The sequence below is a fragment of the Carcharodon carcharias genome, chromosome 16 (assembly GCF_017639515.1).
Source record: "Carcharodon carcharias isolate sCarCar2 chromosome 16, sCarCar2.pri, whole genome shotgun sequence".
NCBI lineage: Eukaryota > Metazoa > Chordata > Chondrichthyes > Lamniformes > Lamnidae > Carcharodon > Carcharodon carcharias.
In genome coordinates this window covers 94,770,742-94,787,911 of record NC_054482.1, presented here as the reverse complement: position 1 = coordinate 94,787,911, position 17,170 = coordinate 94,770,742, and the positions used below count along the sequence as shown (strand labels likewise).

At 41.7% G+C, this 17,170-nt stretch overlaps 1 protein-coding gene across 1 annotated transcript in view; it reads left to right on the top strand.

The window, feature by feature from the left end:
* Positions 1-16,314: 16,314 nt before the first annotated feature.
* The window catches only part of LOC121288968, a 64,589-nt gene continuing 63,733 nt past the window's right edge, over positions 16,315-17,170 (top strand). Inside the window, exon 1 of the mRNA XM_041207832.1 lies at positions 16,315-16,485. Within this exon, the coding sequence (XP_041063766.1) occupies positions 16,315-16,485 (171 nt within the window). The remainder of the gene's footprint in view (positions 16,486-17,170) is intronic.

Here is a 17,170-nt window from a genome sequence, read left to right as displayed (position 1 = left end):
GCCCATCACATCCTTGCTAGCCAAAAAGGAGCTTCCCAGTCTATTCCCATCTTCCAGCTCTTGATCCATAGCCCTGTTGGTTATGGCACGTCAGCTGAACACCCCAGTGTTTTTTAAATGCGATAAGGATTGCTACCCACATATTTTAGGCAGTGAGTTTCAGACCTGCACGGCACTCTGTGTAAAAAAATACTTCCGATTCCTATTGCAATTCAAGACTTTGCATCCACAAGGTGCTGTGGGCCCTCAACAGCAGCAGAATTGTACTCAGTCACAATCTATAACCTCATGGCCTGGCATATCCCCAACTCTACCATTACCATCAAGCCAGGGGATCATCCCTGGTTCAATGAAGAGGGCAGAAGGGCATGTCAGGAGCAGCACTAGGCGTTCCTGAAAATGAGGTGTCAACCTGGTTAAACTCAGGATTAGTTGCATGCCAAACAGGGTAAGCAGCATGCAATAGACAGAGCTAAGCGATTCCACAACCAACGGATTAGAACAAAGCTCTGAAGTCCTGCCATTTCCGGTCATGAATGGTTGTGGCCAATTAAACAACTCACTGGAGGAGGAGGCTCCATAAATACCCCCATTCCCAATGATGGGGGAGCCCAGCACATCAGTGCAAAAGGTAAGGCTGAAGCATTTGCTATAATCTTCAGCCAGAAGTGCCGAGTGGATGATCCATCTCGGCCTCCTCCGGAGGTCTCCATTATCATGGGTGCTAGTCTTCAGCCAATTCGATTCACTCCACATCAAGAAATGGCTGCAAGCACTAAACACCTAAAAGGCCATGGGCCCTGACAACATTCCAGTAATAGCACTGAAGACTCGCGCTCCAGAACTTGCTTTGCCCCTAGCTAAGTTGCTACAACACTGACTACCTGGCTATGTGGAAAATTGCCCAGGTATGTCCTGTACACAAAAAATAGGACAAATCCAATCTGGCCAATCAGTCTACTCTCCATCATCAGTAAAGCGATAGAAGGGATCATCAACAATGCTATATCAAGTGGCACTTGCTTCGCAATAACCTGTTCACCGATGCCCAGTTTGGGTTCCACTGGGGTCCAAACATGGACAAAGGAGCTGAGGTGAGAGTGACTGCTCTTGACATCAAGGCAGCATTTGACCAAGTGTGGCATCAAGGAGCCCTAGCAAAACTGGAGTCAATGGGAATCAGGGGGAAAACTCTCCACCGGTTGGAATCATACCTTGTACAAAGGAAGATGGTTGTGGTTGTTGGGAGTCAGTCATCTTAGTCCCAGGACATGACTGCAGAGTTCCTCAGGGTAGTGTCTTGGGCCTAACCATCTTCAGTTGCTTCATCAATTACCTTCCTTCCATCATAAGATAAGAAGTGGGGATATTCACTGATGATTGTCTAATGTTCAGCACCATTCGCAACTCCTCAGACACTGAAGCAGTCCATGTCCAAATACAGCAAGACCTGGACAAGTGCTGATTAGGCACTTTACAGTCTTCCGACTTAACTTTGAGTTCAACAACTTCAGACCATGAACTCTTTCTTCATTCTCTACCCCTTTTCAATCCAATTATTTTATTTTTGGGGTTCTTCCCCCCAACCCACTGTCGATCATCCCCCACACCTCACACACACAAAGCTATCTGTTATTTGTTCTTATGTTGTGCTTTCACAGAGTGCTTACCCTTGTTCTGCTATTAACACATTTTGCTATCTTACCTTAATGCAACAACTAGCACCTTCTTTAGTCTGTAACACTACCACCAATAAACCCTTTGTCCTGTGTCCATGACGTCTTTGTCAAATTTCTCCTTAGCTCCCACCTATCCCTGACCTTCACTTTTGCTCCTCCTGCATCACCCCCTCTTAAACAGTATAAAATCTATCATATTTCTATTTCTCTTTAGCTCTGAAGACGAGTCATGTGGACTCAAAACATTAACTGTTTCTCTATCCACAGATGCTGCCAGACCTGCTGAGTTTTTCCAGCATCTTCTGTTTTCATTTCAGATTTCCAACATCCGCAGTATTTTGCTTCTATCTTAAGATCTGGACAATATCCAGGTTTGACAAGTGGCAAGTAACATTCGCATCACACAAATTCCAGGCAATGACCATGTCCAACAAGAGAGAATCTAACCATTACCTCTTGACATTTAATGGCATTTCCATCGCTAAATCCCCCACTATCAACATCCTAGGGTATATCATTGACCAGAAACTGAACTGGACTAGCCATATAAACACAGTTGCTACAAGAGCAGGCCACAGGCTAGGAATCCTGCAGTGAGTAACTTACTTCTTGACTCCCCAAAGCCTGTCTACCATCTACAAGGCACAAGTCAGGAGTATGATGAAATATTCTCCTCTTGCCTGGATGAGTGCAGCTCCAACAACACTCAAGAAGCTCAATGCCATCCAGGACAAAGTAGCCTGCTTGATTGGCACCCCATCCCCAAACATTCACCCCCTGCACCACCGATGCACAGTGGCAGCAGTGTGTACAATCTAGAAGATGCACTTCAGGAGCTCATCATGGTTCCTTGGACAGCACCTTCCAAACCCGCAATCTCTACCACCTAGAAGGGCAAGGGCAGCAGATGCATAGGAACACCATCACCTGTAAGTTCTCCTCAAAGCCACATGCCATCCTGACTTGAAAATTTATCATTGTTCCTTCACTGTCATTGGGTCAAAATCCTGGAACTCCCTTCTTAACAGCATTATGAGTGTACCTACACCATATGGACTGCAGCAGTTCAAGAAGGCAGCTCGCCACCACCTTCTCAAGGGCAATTTGGGATGGGCAATAAAAAATGCTGGCCTAGCCAGTGACACCCACATCCCATGGAAGAATAAATATGAAAAATTATCATCTGTATTTTGATATTTCTGCTAACAGAAAAAGTCCTTCCTATCCAGATAAAAACAAAAAAACTGCGGATGCTGGAAATCCAAAACAAAAACAGAATTACCTGGAAAAACTCAGCAGGTCTGGCAGCATCGGCGGAGAAGAAAAGAGTTGACGTTTCGAGTCCTCATGACCCTTCGACAGAACTTGTGTTCGAGTCCAAGAAAGAGTTGAACTCTTTCTTGGACTCGAACACAAGTTCTGTCGAAGGGTCATGAGGACTCGAAACGTCAACTCTTTTCTTCTCCGCCGATGCTGCCAGACCTGCTGAGTTTTTCCAGGTAATCCTTCCTATCCACTCCATCTAGGCACTCATAATTTGATACACCTCAATTAAATCACCCCTCAGTCTCTTCTGTTCCAAACAAAACAACTCCAGCTTCTCCAATATTTTCTCAAAGCTAAAATTCTTCATTCCTGGGAACATACTTGTAAATCTCTTCTGTATGATCACATCCTTCCTATTTGCGATGATAGAACTGTATGCTGTACCTTGGCTACAATCTAACTATTGTTTTATAAAGTTCGAGCATAACCTCCCTGCTTTATACTCTTGGCCAGTAAAGGAAATTATCCTACATGCCTTTTTGACCATCTTATACACCTGCAATATTAGTTTCAGAGATCTGTAGACAAGCACGTCAAGGTCCCTCTGTTCCTCTACATTTCTCAGAATCCTGCCATTTATTGTGTATACCCTTGTCTTTTGTGTCCTCCCCAAATTAATTACCTCACAATTCTATGGATTGAATTCACCTGACCAGTCCATCAATATCGTCCTGCTTTGTCCTTTCAGCTGATACCGTAAAGCCTATTTCTTTACCAACCTTTTGGTCGTGTGCCCTAATATCTCTTTATGCGTCTTGGTGTCAAATGTTATATGATAATGCTCCTGGGAATCGCCATAAGATGTTCTACTATGATAAAGGCATTATATAAATTTAAGTTGTTGTATGATTGGGTGAATAACATTTTCCTAAATTATATTGTAAGCTGATTTATCTGTTTTGTTGTGGAGCAATGCTTTATAAAAATTGCTTTATGAACTTACTGACTGGAAACCACTAATTGAATTTTTAAAAAGACTTGAAATCACAATCAAAGATGGTTGGATATTGCATCACTGTACATTCTACGTTCCAATGCTATTGAAATGGAGAAAGCCTGTCTGCAAAGCCTCACCAGGAACAATTGCCTTGAAGGAGTATGCATGGGGGCCATCTCCTATCCCATTAACATAGCATCCAGACAATCACCTGGGTACTCAACTGGACATAGACAAACCATTAGACATAATCACTTGAACAAAGGGACTCTGGCTACAAAAGGAAGTGGTCCAGATGTAACCTAATCATGTAAGTCAGAACTAGCCATGACCATATTTAGGTCACTGGGCAGTTGGAGTGAGGGAGTCATGTGACAAGCCAGCTAACCCTTTTGTATTTAAGCACCTGTTTTCTCTGCAGACCAGTGCACAAGAAAATGAGAACCTGAAGAAGCCGAATCCTTCTTTCTCTCTCTCTTCATCCAACTTGCTCGTTTCTAACCCTGCCTGCTATTTTTTGTTTGACCCGCCATGTGCCCCAGAGATTTTAAAAGGAAATCAACCCTGCAGCTGCTACCTTCAGAAGAACAGATAAATCATTCATCTGCATTTTTTAACTACTTTGATGCCAAACCCAGAAGGACCACTGAGTTCAGCCTGAAGCCAGACAAGTCACCAATGTGTATACCCTTTATCTTTACTGGGCTTTAAATTGCTTAATCTATCCTCCCACTCTGTAAGCTATTTGTTTGTATGTGCGTGTGAACTTCGAGTGTGTGCGCATATAAAAGTTGGAGCTTTTTCATAATTTTTCTTAGATCAGGTTGAGTACAATAAAAGCTATCCTCTTTTCTTTAAAAAGCTCATGAAAACCTGACTGATTGTGAATTTTATCGTCAAAGCATGCAAATAGTTAAACATGCACTGAATTAACAAGCATATCCTTTTAGAAACCCTGTTGTGGCCAAACGAGATGTGGGAAAAGAGGGGAGCCATCCCATCCCTTCTCACATGATTGTAATAATATGCAGCAGGACCTGGACAACATGCAAGCTTGGGATTATAAGTGCCAAGTAACATTCACACCACACAAATACCAGACAATGACCAAGTCCAACAAGCGAGAATCTAACCATTTTCCCTTGATGTGCAATTATATTACTATTGCTGAATCCCCCTCTATCAACAGCCTGGAGGTTACCTGAAACTTAATTGGACCAGTGATATCAATACTGTGGCTACAAGAGTAGGTGAGATGGTGGTATAGTGGCAATGTCATTTGACTAGTAATCCAGAGTCCCAGGCTAATCCTCTGTGGACACAGGTTCAAATCCCACCATGGCAGTTGGTGAAATTTAAATTCAATTAATAAAATCTGGACTTGAAAGCTAGTCTCAGTAATGGTGACCATGAAAATATCATCAATTGTGGTGTAAAAACCCATCTGGTTTACCAATGCCTGTGAGGAAAGGAAAAGTGCTATCCTTACCTGATCAGGAATATATGTGACTCCTAACCCACAGCAATGTGGCTGGCTCTTAACTCCCCTCTGAAATAGTCAGGGAAGCCACTGGGTTCATGAACCATTAGGGATGGGCAACAAATGCTGGCTTTGATAGCAACACCCCCATACCATGAAAGAATATTTTTTTAAAAATGTTGATGGCTGGGAATTCCGTAACACTTAACTCACCTTCCTTGTAAGAAATTGGGGTCTTGAATAAACAGATATTTTCTGCATAATATAATGTAACATACCTTTAAAAGCTTTCTAAAAAGACAACAATTTTTAAATAGTCTGTGAAAACAGGCAAGGTCACTTAGTTCATTCCTAAGTTAAGGTTGCATCTTCTTTACCCCCTTATCTATGCAATTGTTTAAAAAGGACCAGGATATGACCTTCAGCAAGATGTAAACTAAAAAGCTGACCTCCAGCTGGATGATGACTATTTACTGCTAAGATGAAAGAGAGTTGGGGTCAAGAATGGCTAATCAGCATTTCTACCTGAACGCAATGTGTTTCACATTGCCATCAGAAAGGTTGTAAGGGAAAACATATTTGAGATCAGGTTACAGGCTTCCATACAAATCAATGAATATTACAGACAGCAGAGCAGGATGACGTTTTGATTGGATGACCATCAGCCTCCAAAAGGGTTATATAGATTGGTGTCATACCGGTGGTAGTGGGCTGAGGTTCTGCTGAGGTGCTGGTGAGGAGCTGAGGTGCTGGCGAGATGGAGGTGCTCATTGGACAGCTGCCTTCTTCAGATGGAAGATGGATCAGAGGAGGAAGAGGAAAATTGAGAGATTGGGAAAGTTTCCTGACATTTCAATTAGAGAGCTGAATGCTGTTATCACAAGCTGTTACAGATAGTATACCCTTTCCTGTCTAATTAGTTAATGTATCATATCTAAACTGTTGCTTTTTAATAAACTCAATAAACTATCTTAAAATTACAAACAAATAGTCAACTGCCTATTTAGGTATCTGTGGGCCCGAATCCAGAAATCTTACACCTGTCTACCCAAAGCCTGTCCACCATCTAAAAGGCACACGTCAGGAATGTGATAGAATACTCTCCAATTTCCTGGATGAGTGCAGCTCCAACAACACTCAAGAAGATCGATATCATCCAAGACAAGCAGTCTGCTTGATCGGCACCTCATCCACTACCTTAAATATTCATTTCCTCCACCATCACCACACAGTGGAAGCACTGTATACCATATACAATATGCACAGCAACAACTCACCAATCCTCCTTCGGCAGCACCTTCCAAACCTGCAACTTATGCCACCTAAAAGGATAAGGGCAGCAGACACATAGGAACATCATTACCTATAAGTTGCCCTCCAAGCCACTCACCATCCTAACTTGGAGTTTTATTATTGTTCCTTCACTTGCTGCGTCACATTCCTAGAACTCCCTTCCAAACAGCCCTGTGAGTGTACCTGCACAAGATAGACTACAGCAGTTCACCACCACCTTGTTTAGAGCAATTAGGGATGGGGAACAAATGCTAGCCTTGGCAGTGATGCTCAAATCCCATGAAAGAATAATTCTCTAAAAAAACCTTTGTGAAACTGAACTATGGGATAACTAACGACATATGATAAGTACTGCACAAATCCTGTGTTACAATCTCCGGAGAGATCGATAACTTAAAGAAAAATTTGAATTTCTAGTTAATAGCTGAAAGCTTGACAAAACAGCATTTCACTTTTAAAAATATTTTCTGTAACAAATGACTGAAAATAGCAGTTTTGACTGAACCTTATTTTCTTTTTATGGGCAACTTATACTTTAAACTACAGAAAGGAATGTTCCTCTTTTATATTTAACACATATTATTCTCTCCAGGGAATTACAGTCCTTATTAGTTTTTGGAGGATTTCCCAAATATACTACCAACAACAAAGCCTTTCCCGATGACTATTTCCCCTCTGGCCATGCTGGGATGAATTTCCCAGGATCCTCAGATGGCTGGAGGAAGCACCTCTTCAACCAGAGACCATCCCCCTCTCTTATCCAGCCGTGGTAGTTTGCAAGCCAAATAGCCTCTTCTCTCTGCTGACTGCACAAAACTGCTGTCTGTCTGTAATATTCATTGATTCGTAGGGCAGCCTGTAACCTGCTCTCAGATATGTCTTCCTCTACAAACAGCAACATGAAACACATTGCATTTAGGTAGAAATGCTGATTAGCCATTCTTGACCACAATTCTCTTTCATCTTAGAAGTAAATAGACATTTTATAGCACAACTGTTTATAACCCAATACTTGCAACACATTTATGCGACTTGGGGAGATTCAGGGTATACCTATTGTGAACTCGGGTACCACAACTATTGTCTCCAGTGGTGAACACCTTACATCATTGATATAAAAGCAAAAAAACTGCAGAGGCTGGAAATCCAAAACAAAAAACAAAAATACCGGAAAAAGCTCAGCAGGTCTGGCAGCATTTGCAGAGAGGAACATAGTTAATGTTTCGAGTCCAAATGACCCTTCAACAGAACTAAGTAAAAATAGAAGAAAGGTGAAATATGATTATTGCTTACATACATTGCCTCAGTAAAACAATCTGGGTCTTTGATCTTTAACTGCTTCAGGCGTGATGTCAAGTAAACTTCAGAACAGGCCAGATGAACCCAATTTACCTAGAACTCAAGACACAGTTCCAAATCACAACAATCTTATAAACTTCATAGTTGTAACATGTGATGTTTGCTGCTTATTTCACTACATTAAATTCCTCAAATTAGTTCAAATGGAGTGTGTTTCTGTATTTTAATGTGAAGTTTTATAAAAGCTTGATAGATTACCTTCTCTTTATGAGCTTGCAGTTTTTTTGGATGTGATTTCTTTGATAAAATGGACAGATAGGTGGATTGTCAGAGTAATGCAATACAATCAAGTGTAAGACAAATGTAAAAAGCGTAGCAACCATTGTTTATTTCTTTATTTTTTTGAGGCACTGCTATCCTTTATGGAAGGGATCCGGTCCGCAGCACCCCCCTCCCCCCCCTCCATATGTTCTAAACGATACCTGGCTTTAGCCAACATAATGTGGTTGACTCTTAGTTCCCTCCAAAATTATCTAGTTCACCACTCAGTTCATTATTCACATAAATGATTTGGATTCTGAAATTGGAAGTACAATATCACAACTGAAACCAAATTGAGATCATAATCAACACTGAGGAAAACTGTGACACAAATACAAAAAGACATTAATAAAATTTCAGAATAGGTGTGTAATTAGCAAAGTAATTCCAATATAGATATGTGTGAGATGGTGAATTTTGGTAAGAAGAATAGGAAAGGCACATACTCCTTGGAATAATAAGTCTAAATGGGTTAGAGGATCAAAGGGATTTACGGGTGCAGATACACAAATGTAGCGACAGGTTATCAAGGACTTAAAAATAGGACATAAAAATAAGCAAACCAAACACTGGCATTCATTTTTAGAGGAATGGAATTGAAAAGCTGGGAAGTTATGTTAAACTTGTATAGAATCTTAGGCCACATTTGGGGTGCAATTCTCATCTCATCTTATAAAAAGGATACAGAGGCACTAATGAAGATGTACAAAGGATGAAAGCAGAACTGAGAGTTTATATTCATTAGGAAAGATTGTACAGGGTGACTTGATATGAAAGTATTTGATAGGGTAAATATTGTGAAAAACCTTCCCCCTGTGGGGAGACCCAAAACTAGGAGCCATAAATATAAGTTAGTCACTAATAAATCCATTACAGAATTCAGAACAGATTTCTTTACCAAGAGTGGGTAGAATGTGAAACTTGCTCCTACAAAGAGCAGATGAGGTGACTAGCATAGATGCATTCAAAGGAAAGCTAGATAAACACATAGGTCTGAATTTTTCGGTAGGCAGTTGGGCTCGGAGGGAGTGGGCGGGGCAGCCGTGGAGCCAATCACCACCCACGATTGGCTCTTCACCGCCATTTTACACTGGTGAGCCAATTAAAGCCTGCCCAGCGTAAGATGTGAGCCGTAGCGCTCAGTGCCACTTGTGTGGGCGGGGGGGGGGAGGAGAGAGAGTCGGGGCTAGTGCTCTTTCGTATATGCGTGTGAAAGAGCGCTTCAATCTCCCTGAGGCACAGACCTGCCTCAGGGAGATTGAATTGCTATTGAAATTATCAAATAAATGGATTAAAAATTTATTTAAACATGTCCCCTCATGTGACTGCGCCACATGAGATGGGACAAGTTTTTATATTTCGGAACTCTATTTTATTTAATTAATAAAAGCTTTAACCTACTCACGGATGAGATTTCCTAATAACCCCTTTGCGCCTGCCCACCAACCTTAAGGTTGGAAGGGCAGCATTAACAATTACATTAATTACTTCCTTAATGGCCTTAATAGGCCATTTAAATATCAGTGGGAGCGCAGCCGACTCCAGCACGCGTCCGCCAAACGACACATCGCGAGACAGCGCAATGACGTCGGGATGCACGCCGACATCATCGCGCATCACTTTACTCATCAGCGTGTTGGGCCTGCCCCTGCACACTGACTGAAGATTCTTACCCATAAAGGAGACAAGAGAAACATATGTTGATATGGTTTTTAATCAAGATATGAAGTTGGGTGGGTGGAGGCTCAGGTTTCTCTTGGTTTTTTCATTCGCTTCTATGTTTCAAATCGTCTAACTGTTGGTCCGCATAATGAATTGTGGAGCATAAACACTGGCACAGACCAGCTAGGCTGAATGGCCAGTTTCCACATTGCACACTGTATGTAATAATTTCAGTGATCATTCATACCTAACCTGGTTTGAGGGGGTCTTGATTCATTTGATTCAGCAGGAGTAGCTGCCAGAATAGTCGCCAGAATAGTCCATTGCGATTCCAAGTTCCCTGGGGTCAAAGTTAATTAAGGAAGGAGAGTCCCATGTTCAGGGTTAGTCAGGCACAACCAAGACTGCAAGTAGGTCCATCTGGCTTGAGCTCAGATTTAAGATACAACCAGTTTGTTTTCCCTGTGAGAAGCGTGAAGCAAAAGGCAAAAAAAACAATAAGTCACTGCTCTGCCCAGTATGCAGGATTGCATGGCGTGTTTTTGTTATTTTGTATTTGCGGCAGGAATGTTGTTGAAGTTTAAAATAAGTCCAGAATTGCTACTTTTGTTCAGTCATGTGTATTCTGCAAAATAAACCAACTTCTTGATTTGTCATCAACCTTGTCTTACCAAAGTGTTCAATAGTTTCACTTATCAAAAGATTAGAGTAGCACACATGCCAGTTTGTGCGTCAAGTGGATGTATTATTGAAACTACTGGGCTTCTGATTTTCCATTACCTTGCATATCACTAAGCAATTTGTCACCACCCTCCTCCCCTCACTCCTACAAGATATGTCATTTCATGAAAGTGATTAGGTTCAATACATAAACTATAAGATATGACATGTTTGGATTTAGCATGGGATTCTAACATGAGTCAGTAGTACCCTGATGAAGGTCTCCTCAAGTTTGAGAGGCAGCACAAAAGGAACAAGTTGTTCAAAACTATTGATTAATAAAATTAATATAATTAACATGATTAATAAAAACAATGCTGGTGTGTGTTTATCTTGCTTTGGCATCATGCAGTTAGATTTTCAAATTGACCTGCCCACTTGTGTCATTGCATATTTGCCTGTGCTGTTGCTTAACAATTTTATTTTTTGTTTAAATCTTAAGCATTCAATAACAGCAGAACTTTGTTTCAGTTTTTACATTTTGGAACATTTGAGTACTTATGTTTATTTTTCTTCCTTTGCTTAACTATTTCTTTAATCAGTTTTTTACACTTGTCTTTCTATCCTTGTTCCATTTTTTTGTTCTAAATCCTTTATTTTTCTTCTTGTTCTATCTTTGTTTACTCCTGAAACTTTTATTATTTAATGTTTTCCACAATATTTACCTCTTTTAATCTTTTCTCATACGTGTGCAATAATTCGTGTTAAAGATGAAGCTCACTGCTTCTAAGGTGATTGTTGTTGTGTTCATCGAGATGAATGATGTCCTATTTCATTTGGATCAGAATATGGACAATTACAAGCATACCTTTTTATGGTATCCTCAATAACTTTTAAAAAGGGATATCAATTTCCCAGAACAAAAGTAAAGGATCCCATGACAAGGTTTCACAATTTAAGACTTTTACTGTAACAAACAAAACTACAACTGGCTTCGATTAAATATCACTTAGAAGCCAATTAATATAATAAACTATGGAAAAGGTATTCCCCTTTAACTTCTTAACACAATTAAAAACCCCATGCCATGTTAATACACACCAGACTCTCAGCAGAAATGTAGTCATGCGTTTAAAGTCCAAAGCTCCTTCAAGCCTTAACTCTTCTCCCAGCATAATTCTTCCAGTGTCCTTTTTTAACAAAGCCCCTTCACTCAATGATCTGAACATACACGAATATACTTCCAAAGCAAGGCACAAGTCTGGTGACTCCTTGGTCCTTAATTCTCCACAAGCCTAATTTCTTTGAACCAGGAATCCATCTTCACCGATAGTCTGCTCGGTGGTTAACCCCAAAACAGTCCTTTTTGCTACTTGACATGGCACCACCTGTTGTGGATCTTATTCCCCAAATCTTTCTGCTTGACTGACTCTGAGGGTCTGTGAGTCTGTACACAGTAAGACTAGCTGCCTCTTACTTTGTGTCTAGGTTTTGTATTATCCATTTGCGGGATGTGGGCTTCGCTGACTAGGCCAGCTTTTACAGACCATCTTACACCTTGCTGCTTACTTTCAATAAGTTTGACCTAAACCCCTAACCTCATGGCAACTCAGTCACATGAGCTTGTCCCCAGGCAGTTTTCAGTAGGAGGTCACATTCCCCCTCTCCAAACTACTGCATTATAGCTTGAATTAAAAAAGACAGTTTAAAACATAACCATCCTATAAAATCCAGTGTTCATAACAAAGTGCACTTGTAAAACAAATGGATAGTCTGTCCAAACTACATAAAGCATGTAATTAAAATGTGTTAAATAAAATATTAAGTTTAGATCAATTAAACTATCAGTGTCCTGTAGTGCCTACCAGTCACAGAAGTTTTCTATCAATCCAATGGATACTGCATGGTTATACCCATATGAGGGTTAAAAAACTGAAGTCTACATTCAGAAACACTCCCAGGTAATGTTATGCATCCTGGACTGTGCACAGTGGATTCTGTTAGATCCAGAGGCAGACCCACCAGGAGGACCCCTGAACTGGCTATTGGGCGCTCAAAGATAAACAAAGTGGATGAGAAATCGCAGCCAGAAATTGAGAAACAGCATCTTCAGGTGGTGCAATAGAGGCTGCATGCTCTGTCACACAAATATATCTGAAATATAGTTTAATCTGATTATAGAATGAACATGTAGCAAAGTTATCAATAAAGTAACTCAAATATTTATTTGATGCCTCTGTACCCCATGTTTTGAATGCTAAGATGAAGGATGTCAGATGTGGGAATACAACACTTACTTCACTTTTAACCTAAAATGTCAACAGCAAATGTTCTCAGATAAGTGTAGCACAGCAAAATGTCTTCTACTTTGCCCATGAATGTGCCACAATTTTAACTTCAGAATACCATTCCCTTTTGCACTATTGTTTCTCATTTTACCCACCAACTATTTTGATGTATCTGACATGGCCAATTTAATGCCAGTTAGAGCCAAATTGCAGGCTGCATTTTGTTGGAACCCACAAACACCAGGATCAAGATTAACACTACCAAAGCATCTTCATCTCTTGAAGGGTCTGCTTCAAGTATAATTACAGCAACCAGACCAAGAAGACTATCTGGGCTGATTTGATTTTGGAATACAAAGTGAAAGGACATGGGAACATGAATAGGCCATTTAGCCCCTTGAGCCTTTTCTGCCATTCAATTTTATCATGATTGATCTGTGACCTAACTCCATGTGCCCACCTTTGTCCCATATTGGAGGCAAAAAAAATCTCCTTTCCCTCTCTGCACCAAATTCCCAAGTTTACATACTCTATACGATGTACTCCACTTATGTAAACTCTGTATGACTACTTTGCAGATAACTGATAACTTTTATACACCTTTTTGAGCCACACCCAAATTACAAGTGGTCACTTAGCTTCCTGTTCAGAATAATTACACCACCCCACCAACCCCCCACCCTTCCCATCCCCAGACTAAGATATGGCAGAACAGGTTGTATGCCCATGAACCCAATTGGTTTAAAAATTATCTTATAAAGCGGTGAAGGAGCATCAGTTAAAACTAACACATTGGATTCATATTTCAGCATTTCCTGCATTCCATCATTCCTTCCTGAAGAGATAAAAAAGCAAACACTGCAAATGCTGGAAATCTGGAGTAAAAGAAGAAAATCCTAGAGAAACAAAACTGGTCTATCAGCACCTGTAAGATCTTCTTATCATGTCCATGGACAGTCTATACATGGCCCAGACAGAACTGGACACATTTTTGCACCTTGTTGTTGAATTCGGCAAGATCTGCAACAGTGCAGGGTTCCTCTTGTGATAGGCATTGCAGGACATGCTGCATAGTCTGAGGCTCATTTCCACATTCACAAGTTGTCGGGCTGGTTGTATATCCCCATTTGCTTTGTGACACCTTTGAATGACCTACACCAGTCCTAAGTCTGTTAAGGCACTTCCAGGTTGCCCAGTTGCAATTAGCTCCTGGGGAAAGGCATTCATCTGGTAGAATTTCCATCGCTGGGGGTTGTTCGAGACTGGCGAGCTGGTCTTTCCACAAAGTGATGCGGGCTTCAGATGGGGTTAATTGTAATGGACCAACACTGTTCATGAAGCTCTTTCTTGACTTTAGGTGGCTGGGTGTAGGTGTATGACCATGTAGAGGGTGCCTCTCATCTGATGTTTGACGGAGTCGCTCTTTCTTGCTGGCCACCATTCTTCTGAAAAGATAGACTAAGATTTGTGACAATGGCCCTTCACCTGAAATATCAACCTAACTTTTCACTTTCCTGATGCTGATAGGCCTCCTGTGTATTTCCAGCATTGACAAATTCCCTGACAACATGCCAACCAAATGATGTACCTGTTTGATACATACATTGATTCATTATTATTAATGAATACTTGGTCTTGGTCTCCTTGGAATTGTACAGGATTTACAGCACAGAAATGGGCTATTCAGCCCAAACAGTCCATGCCAGCCTTTATGGTCCATTTGAGCCTCCTTCCATCTTTCCTCATCCAAGTCTAACAACATACTGTCTATTCCCTCTTCCCTCATGTGCTTATCTAACTTTTCCTTGAATGCATACAAACACACAAATTAAGACCAGGAATAGGCCACTCGGCCCCTTGAGCCTGCTATCCCATTCTATAAGATCATGGCTGATTTTCTTTTTATTCATTCACAGGATGTGGGCTTCGCTGGCTGGACTAGCACTTATTGCCTATTCCTAGTTGCCCTTCAGAAGGTGGTAGTGAGCTGCCTTCTTGAACCACTGCAGTCCATGTGATGTAGGTAGGCCCACAGTGCTGTTAGGAAGGGAGTTCCAGGATTTTGAACCAGTGACAGTGAAGGAACGGCGATATATTTCTAAGTCAGGATGGTGAATGACTTGGAGGGGAACTTCCAGGTGGTGGTGTTCCCATCTATCTGCTGCCTTTGCCCTTCTAGATGTAGTGGTCATGGGTTTGGAAGATGCTGTCTAAGGAGCCTTGGTGAATTCCTGCAGTGCATCTTGTAGGTGATACACACTGCTGCTACTGTGCATTGGCGGTGGAGAGGGTGGATGTTTGTGGATGTGGTGCCAATCAAGTGGGCTGCTTTGGCCTGAACGGTGTAAAGTCCTTGAGTGTTGTGGGAGCTGCACTCATCCAGACAAGTGGGGAGTATTCAATCACACTCCTGACTTGTGCCTTGTAGATGGTGGACAGGCTTTGGGGAGTCAGGAGATGAGTTATTCACCACAGGATTCCTAACCTCTGACCTGCTCTTGTAGCCAAAGTATTTATATGACTAGCCCTGTTCAGTTTCTGGTCAATGGTAACCCCCAGGATGTTAATAGTGAGGGATTCAGTGATGGTAATGCCATTGAACCACAAGGGGTGATGGTTAGATTCTTGCTTGTTGGAGGTGGTCATTGCCTGGCACTTGTGTGGTGTGAATGTTACTTGCCACTTGTCAGCCCAAGCCTGGATATTGTCCAGGTCTTGCTGCATTTGGACATGGACTACTTCTGTATCTGAGGAATCGCGAATGGTGCTAAACATTGTCCAATCATCAGCGAGCATCCCCTCCTCTGACCTTATGATGGAAGGAAGATCATTGATGAAGCAGCTGAAGATGTTTGGGCCAAGGACACTACCCTGAGGAAGTCCTGCAGTGATATCCTGGAGCTGAGATGATTGACCTCCAACAACCACAATCAACTTCCTTTGTGCTAGGTATGACTGTATCTGATCTGATCTGATTGTAACCTCAACTCCACTTCAGCTTCTCCCTGTAATAGCCAGTTTTCACATTCTCACTACGCTCTGGATAAAGAAGTTTCTTCTCACTTCCATATTTAATGCATCAACAGGATTCTATCAAGTCTCCCTCACTTGGAGCGATACTCATCTTGATTTACGAAGGTGACCTACTCCCATATATAGCCAATTAACAATGGCTATATATTTCTGCGGGATCAGCAATGCTCAGACTGGGAGGGTCCGTGTGAAAATTCGTGCTGATTAAGCAACAATTAAAACACAAAAAAAAGATAATCTGGTTTCCAGCCGTTTCCATGGAGACTCGTTAATTTTGTGTTGACTGGTGCGGACTCCCGCTGTCTCTCTCTGTCTCAGGAGGAGGAGTGAGTGGAAATGCAGTCACCGGGAGGCGGCTGGGTGAAAGAAGCAGGACCAGCCTTTCATATTGACGGCGCTGGGCTCAGGGCGAGGCGGCCGCCGTGTTTCCCTGCAGTTAGCGGGTTGGCTGCTCACTCCCGCAATCCGGGACGGTGGCTCTGGACAGGCGCTATCCCCTGGAAACAGGTAAGTGAGGACAAGCGACTTCACGTTCCACTCTCCACAACCCACCCCCCCTTCCCGCGTTAAAGAAACCATTGACTTGTCCAGACTATAAAGGGTCAGTGGTAATAGTGGACGGCACTATCCCAGGAGGGGTGTGAAGGTAAGCTTCTCTCCAAAGTTCACTCTTGAGTTTCACCGCTCAGGGCTTCTATTAACGTCCGAAACGAAAATAGTGTGTTTTCACCCGAAAGATCTTCAGATCGATTATAAATTAAGTAATGTTGCGATTTTTAAAAAATTCTGTCGGGTGATTTGGTAAACTATTAGCTGTGAGGACATGGTTTATTCTTAATAGCTTTTGTATGGTAACTTGGTGGTTAGCGTTCTTTTACTTCTTTTCTATGAACTGTTAAAAGTTGTGCTTGGGATCACGGATCATTCACCGGTGAGGATTTACCCTGGCTCTCTGCATAACAACCAGAGGAATTCTTTCCCGTCACTGTTGTTGGCTAGGGTGCAGCTTTGGTGCCAAGGAAAGAAAAATGCTGGAACAAAAGGCTGATTTACAACAAAACCTCCAAATTCGTGACCGTTGTTCACTCTTGTTAATGTTTCTTTCTTAAATGCTCAAAAGCGTTGTTGAAGCTTTCAGCGACAGAACTTAAGTACTTTTCCAGTCAAGGTCAAAGTTCAAATGGCAGTTAAT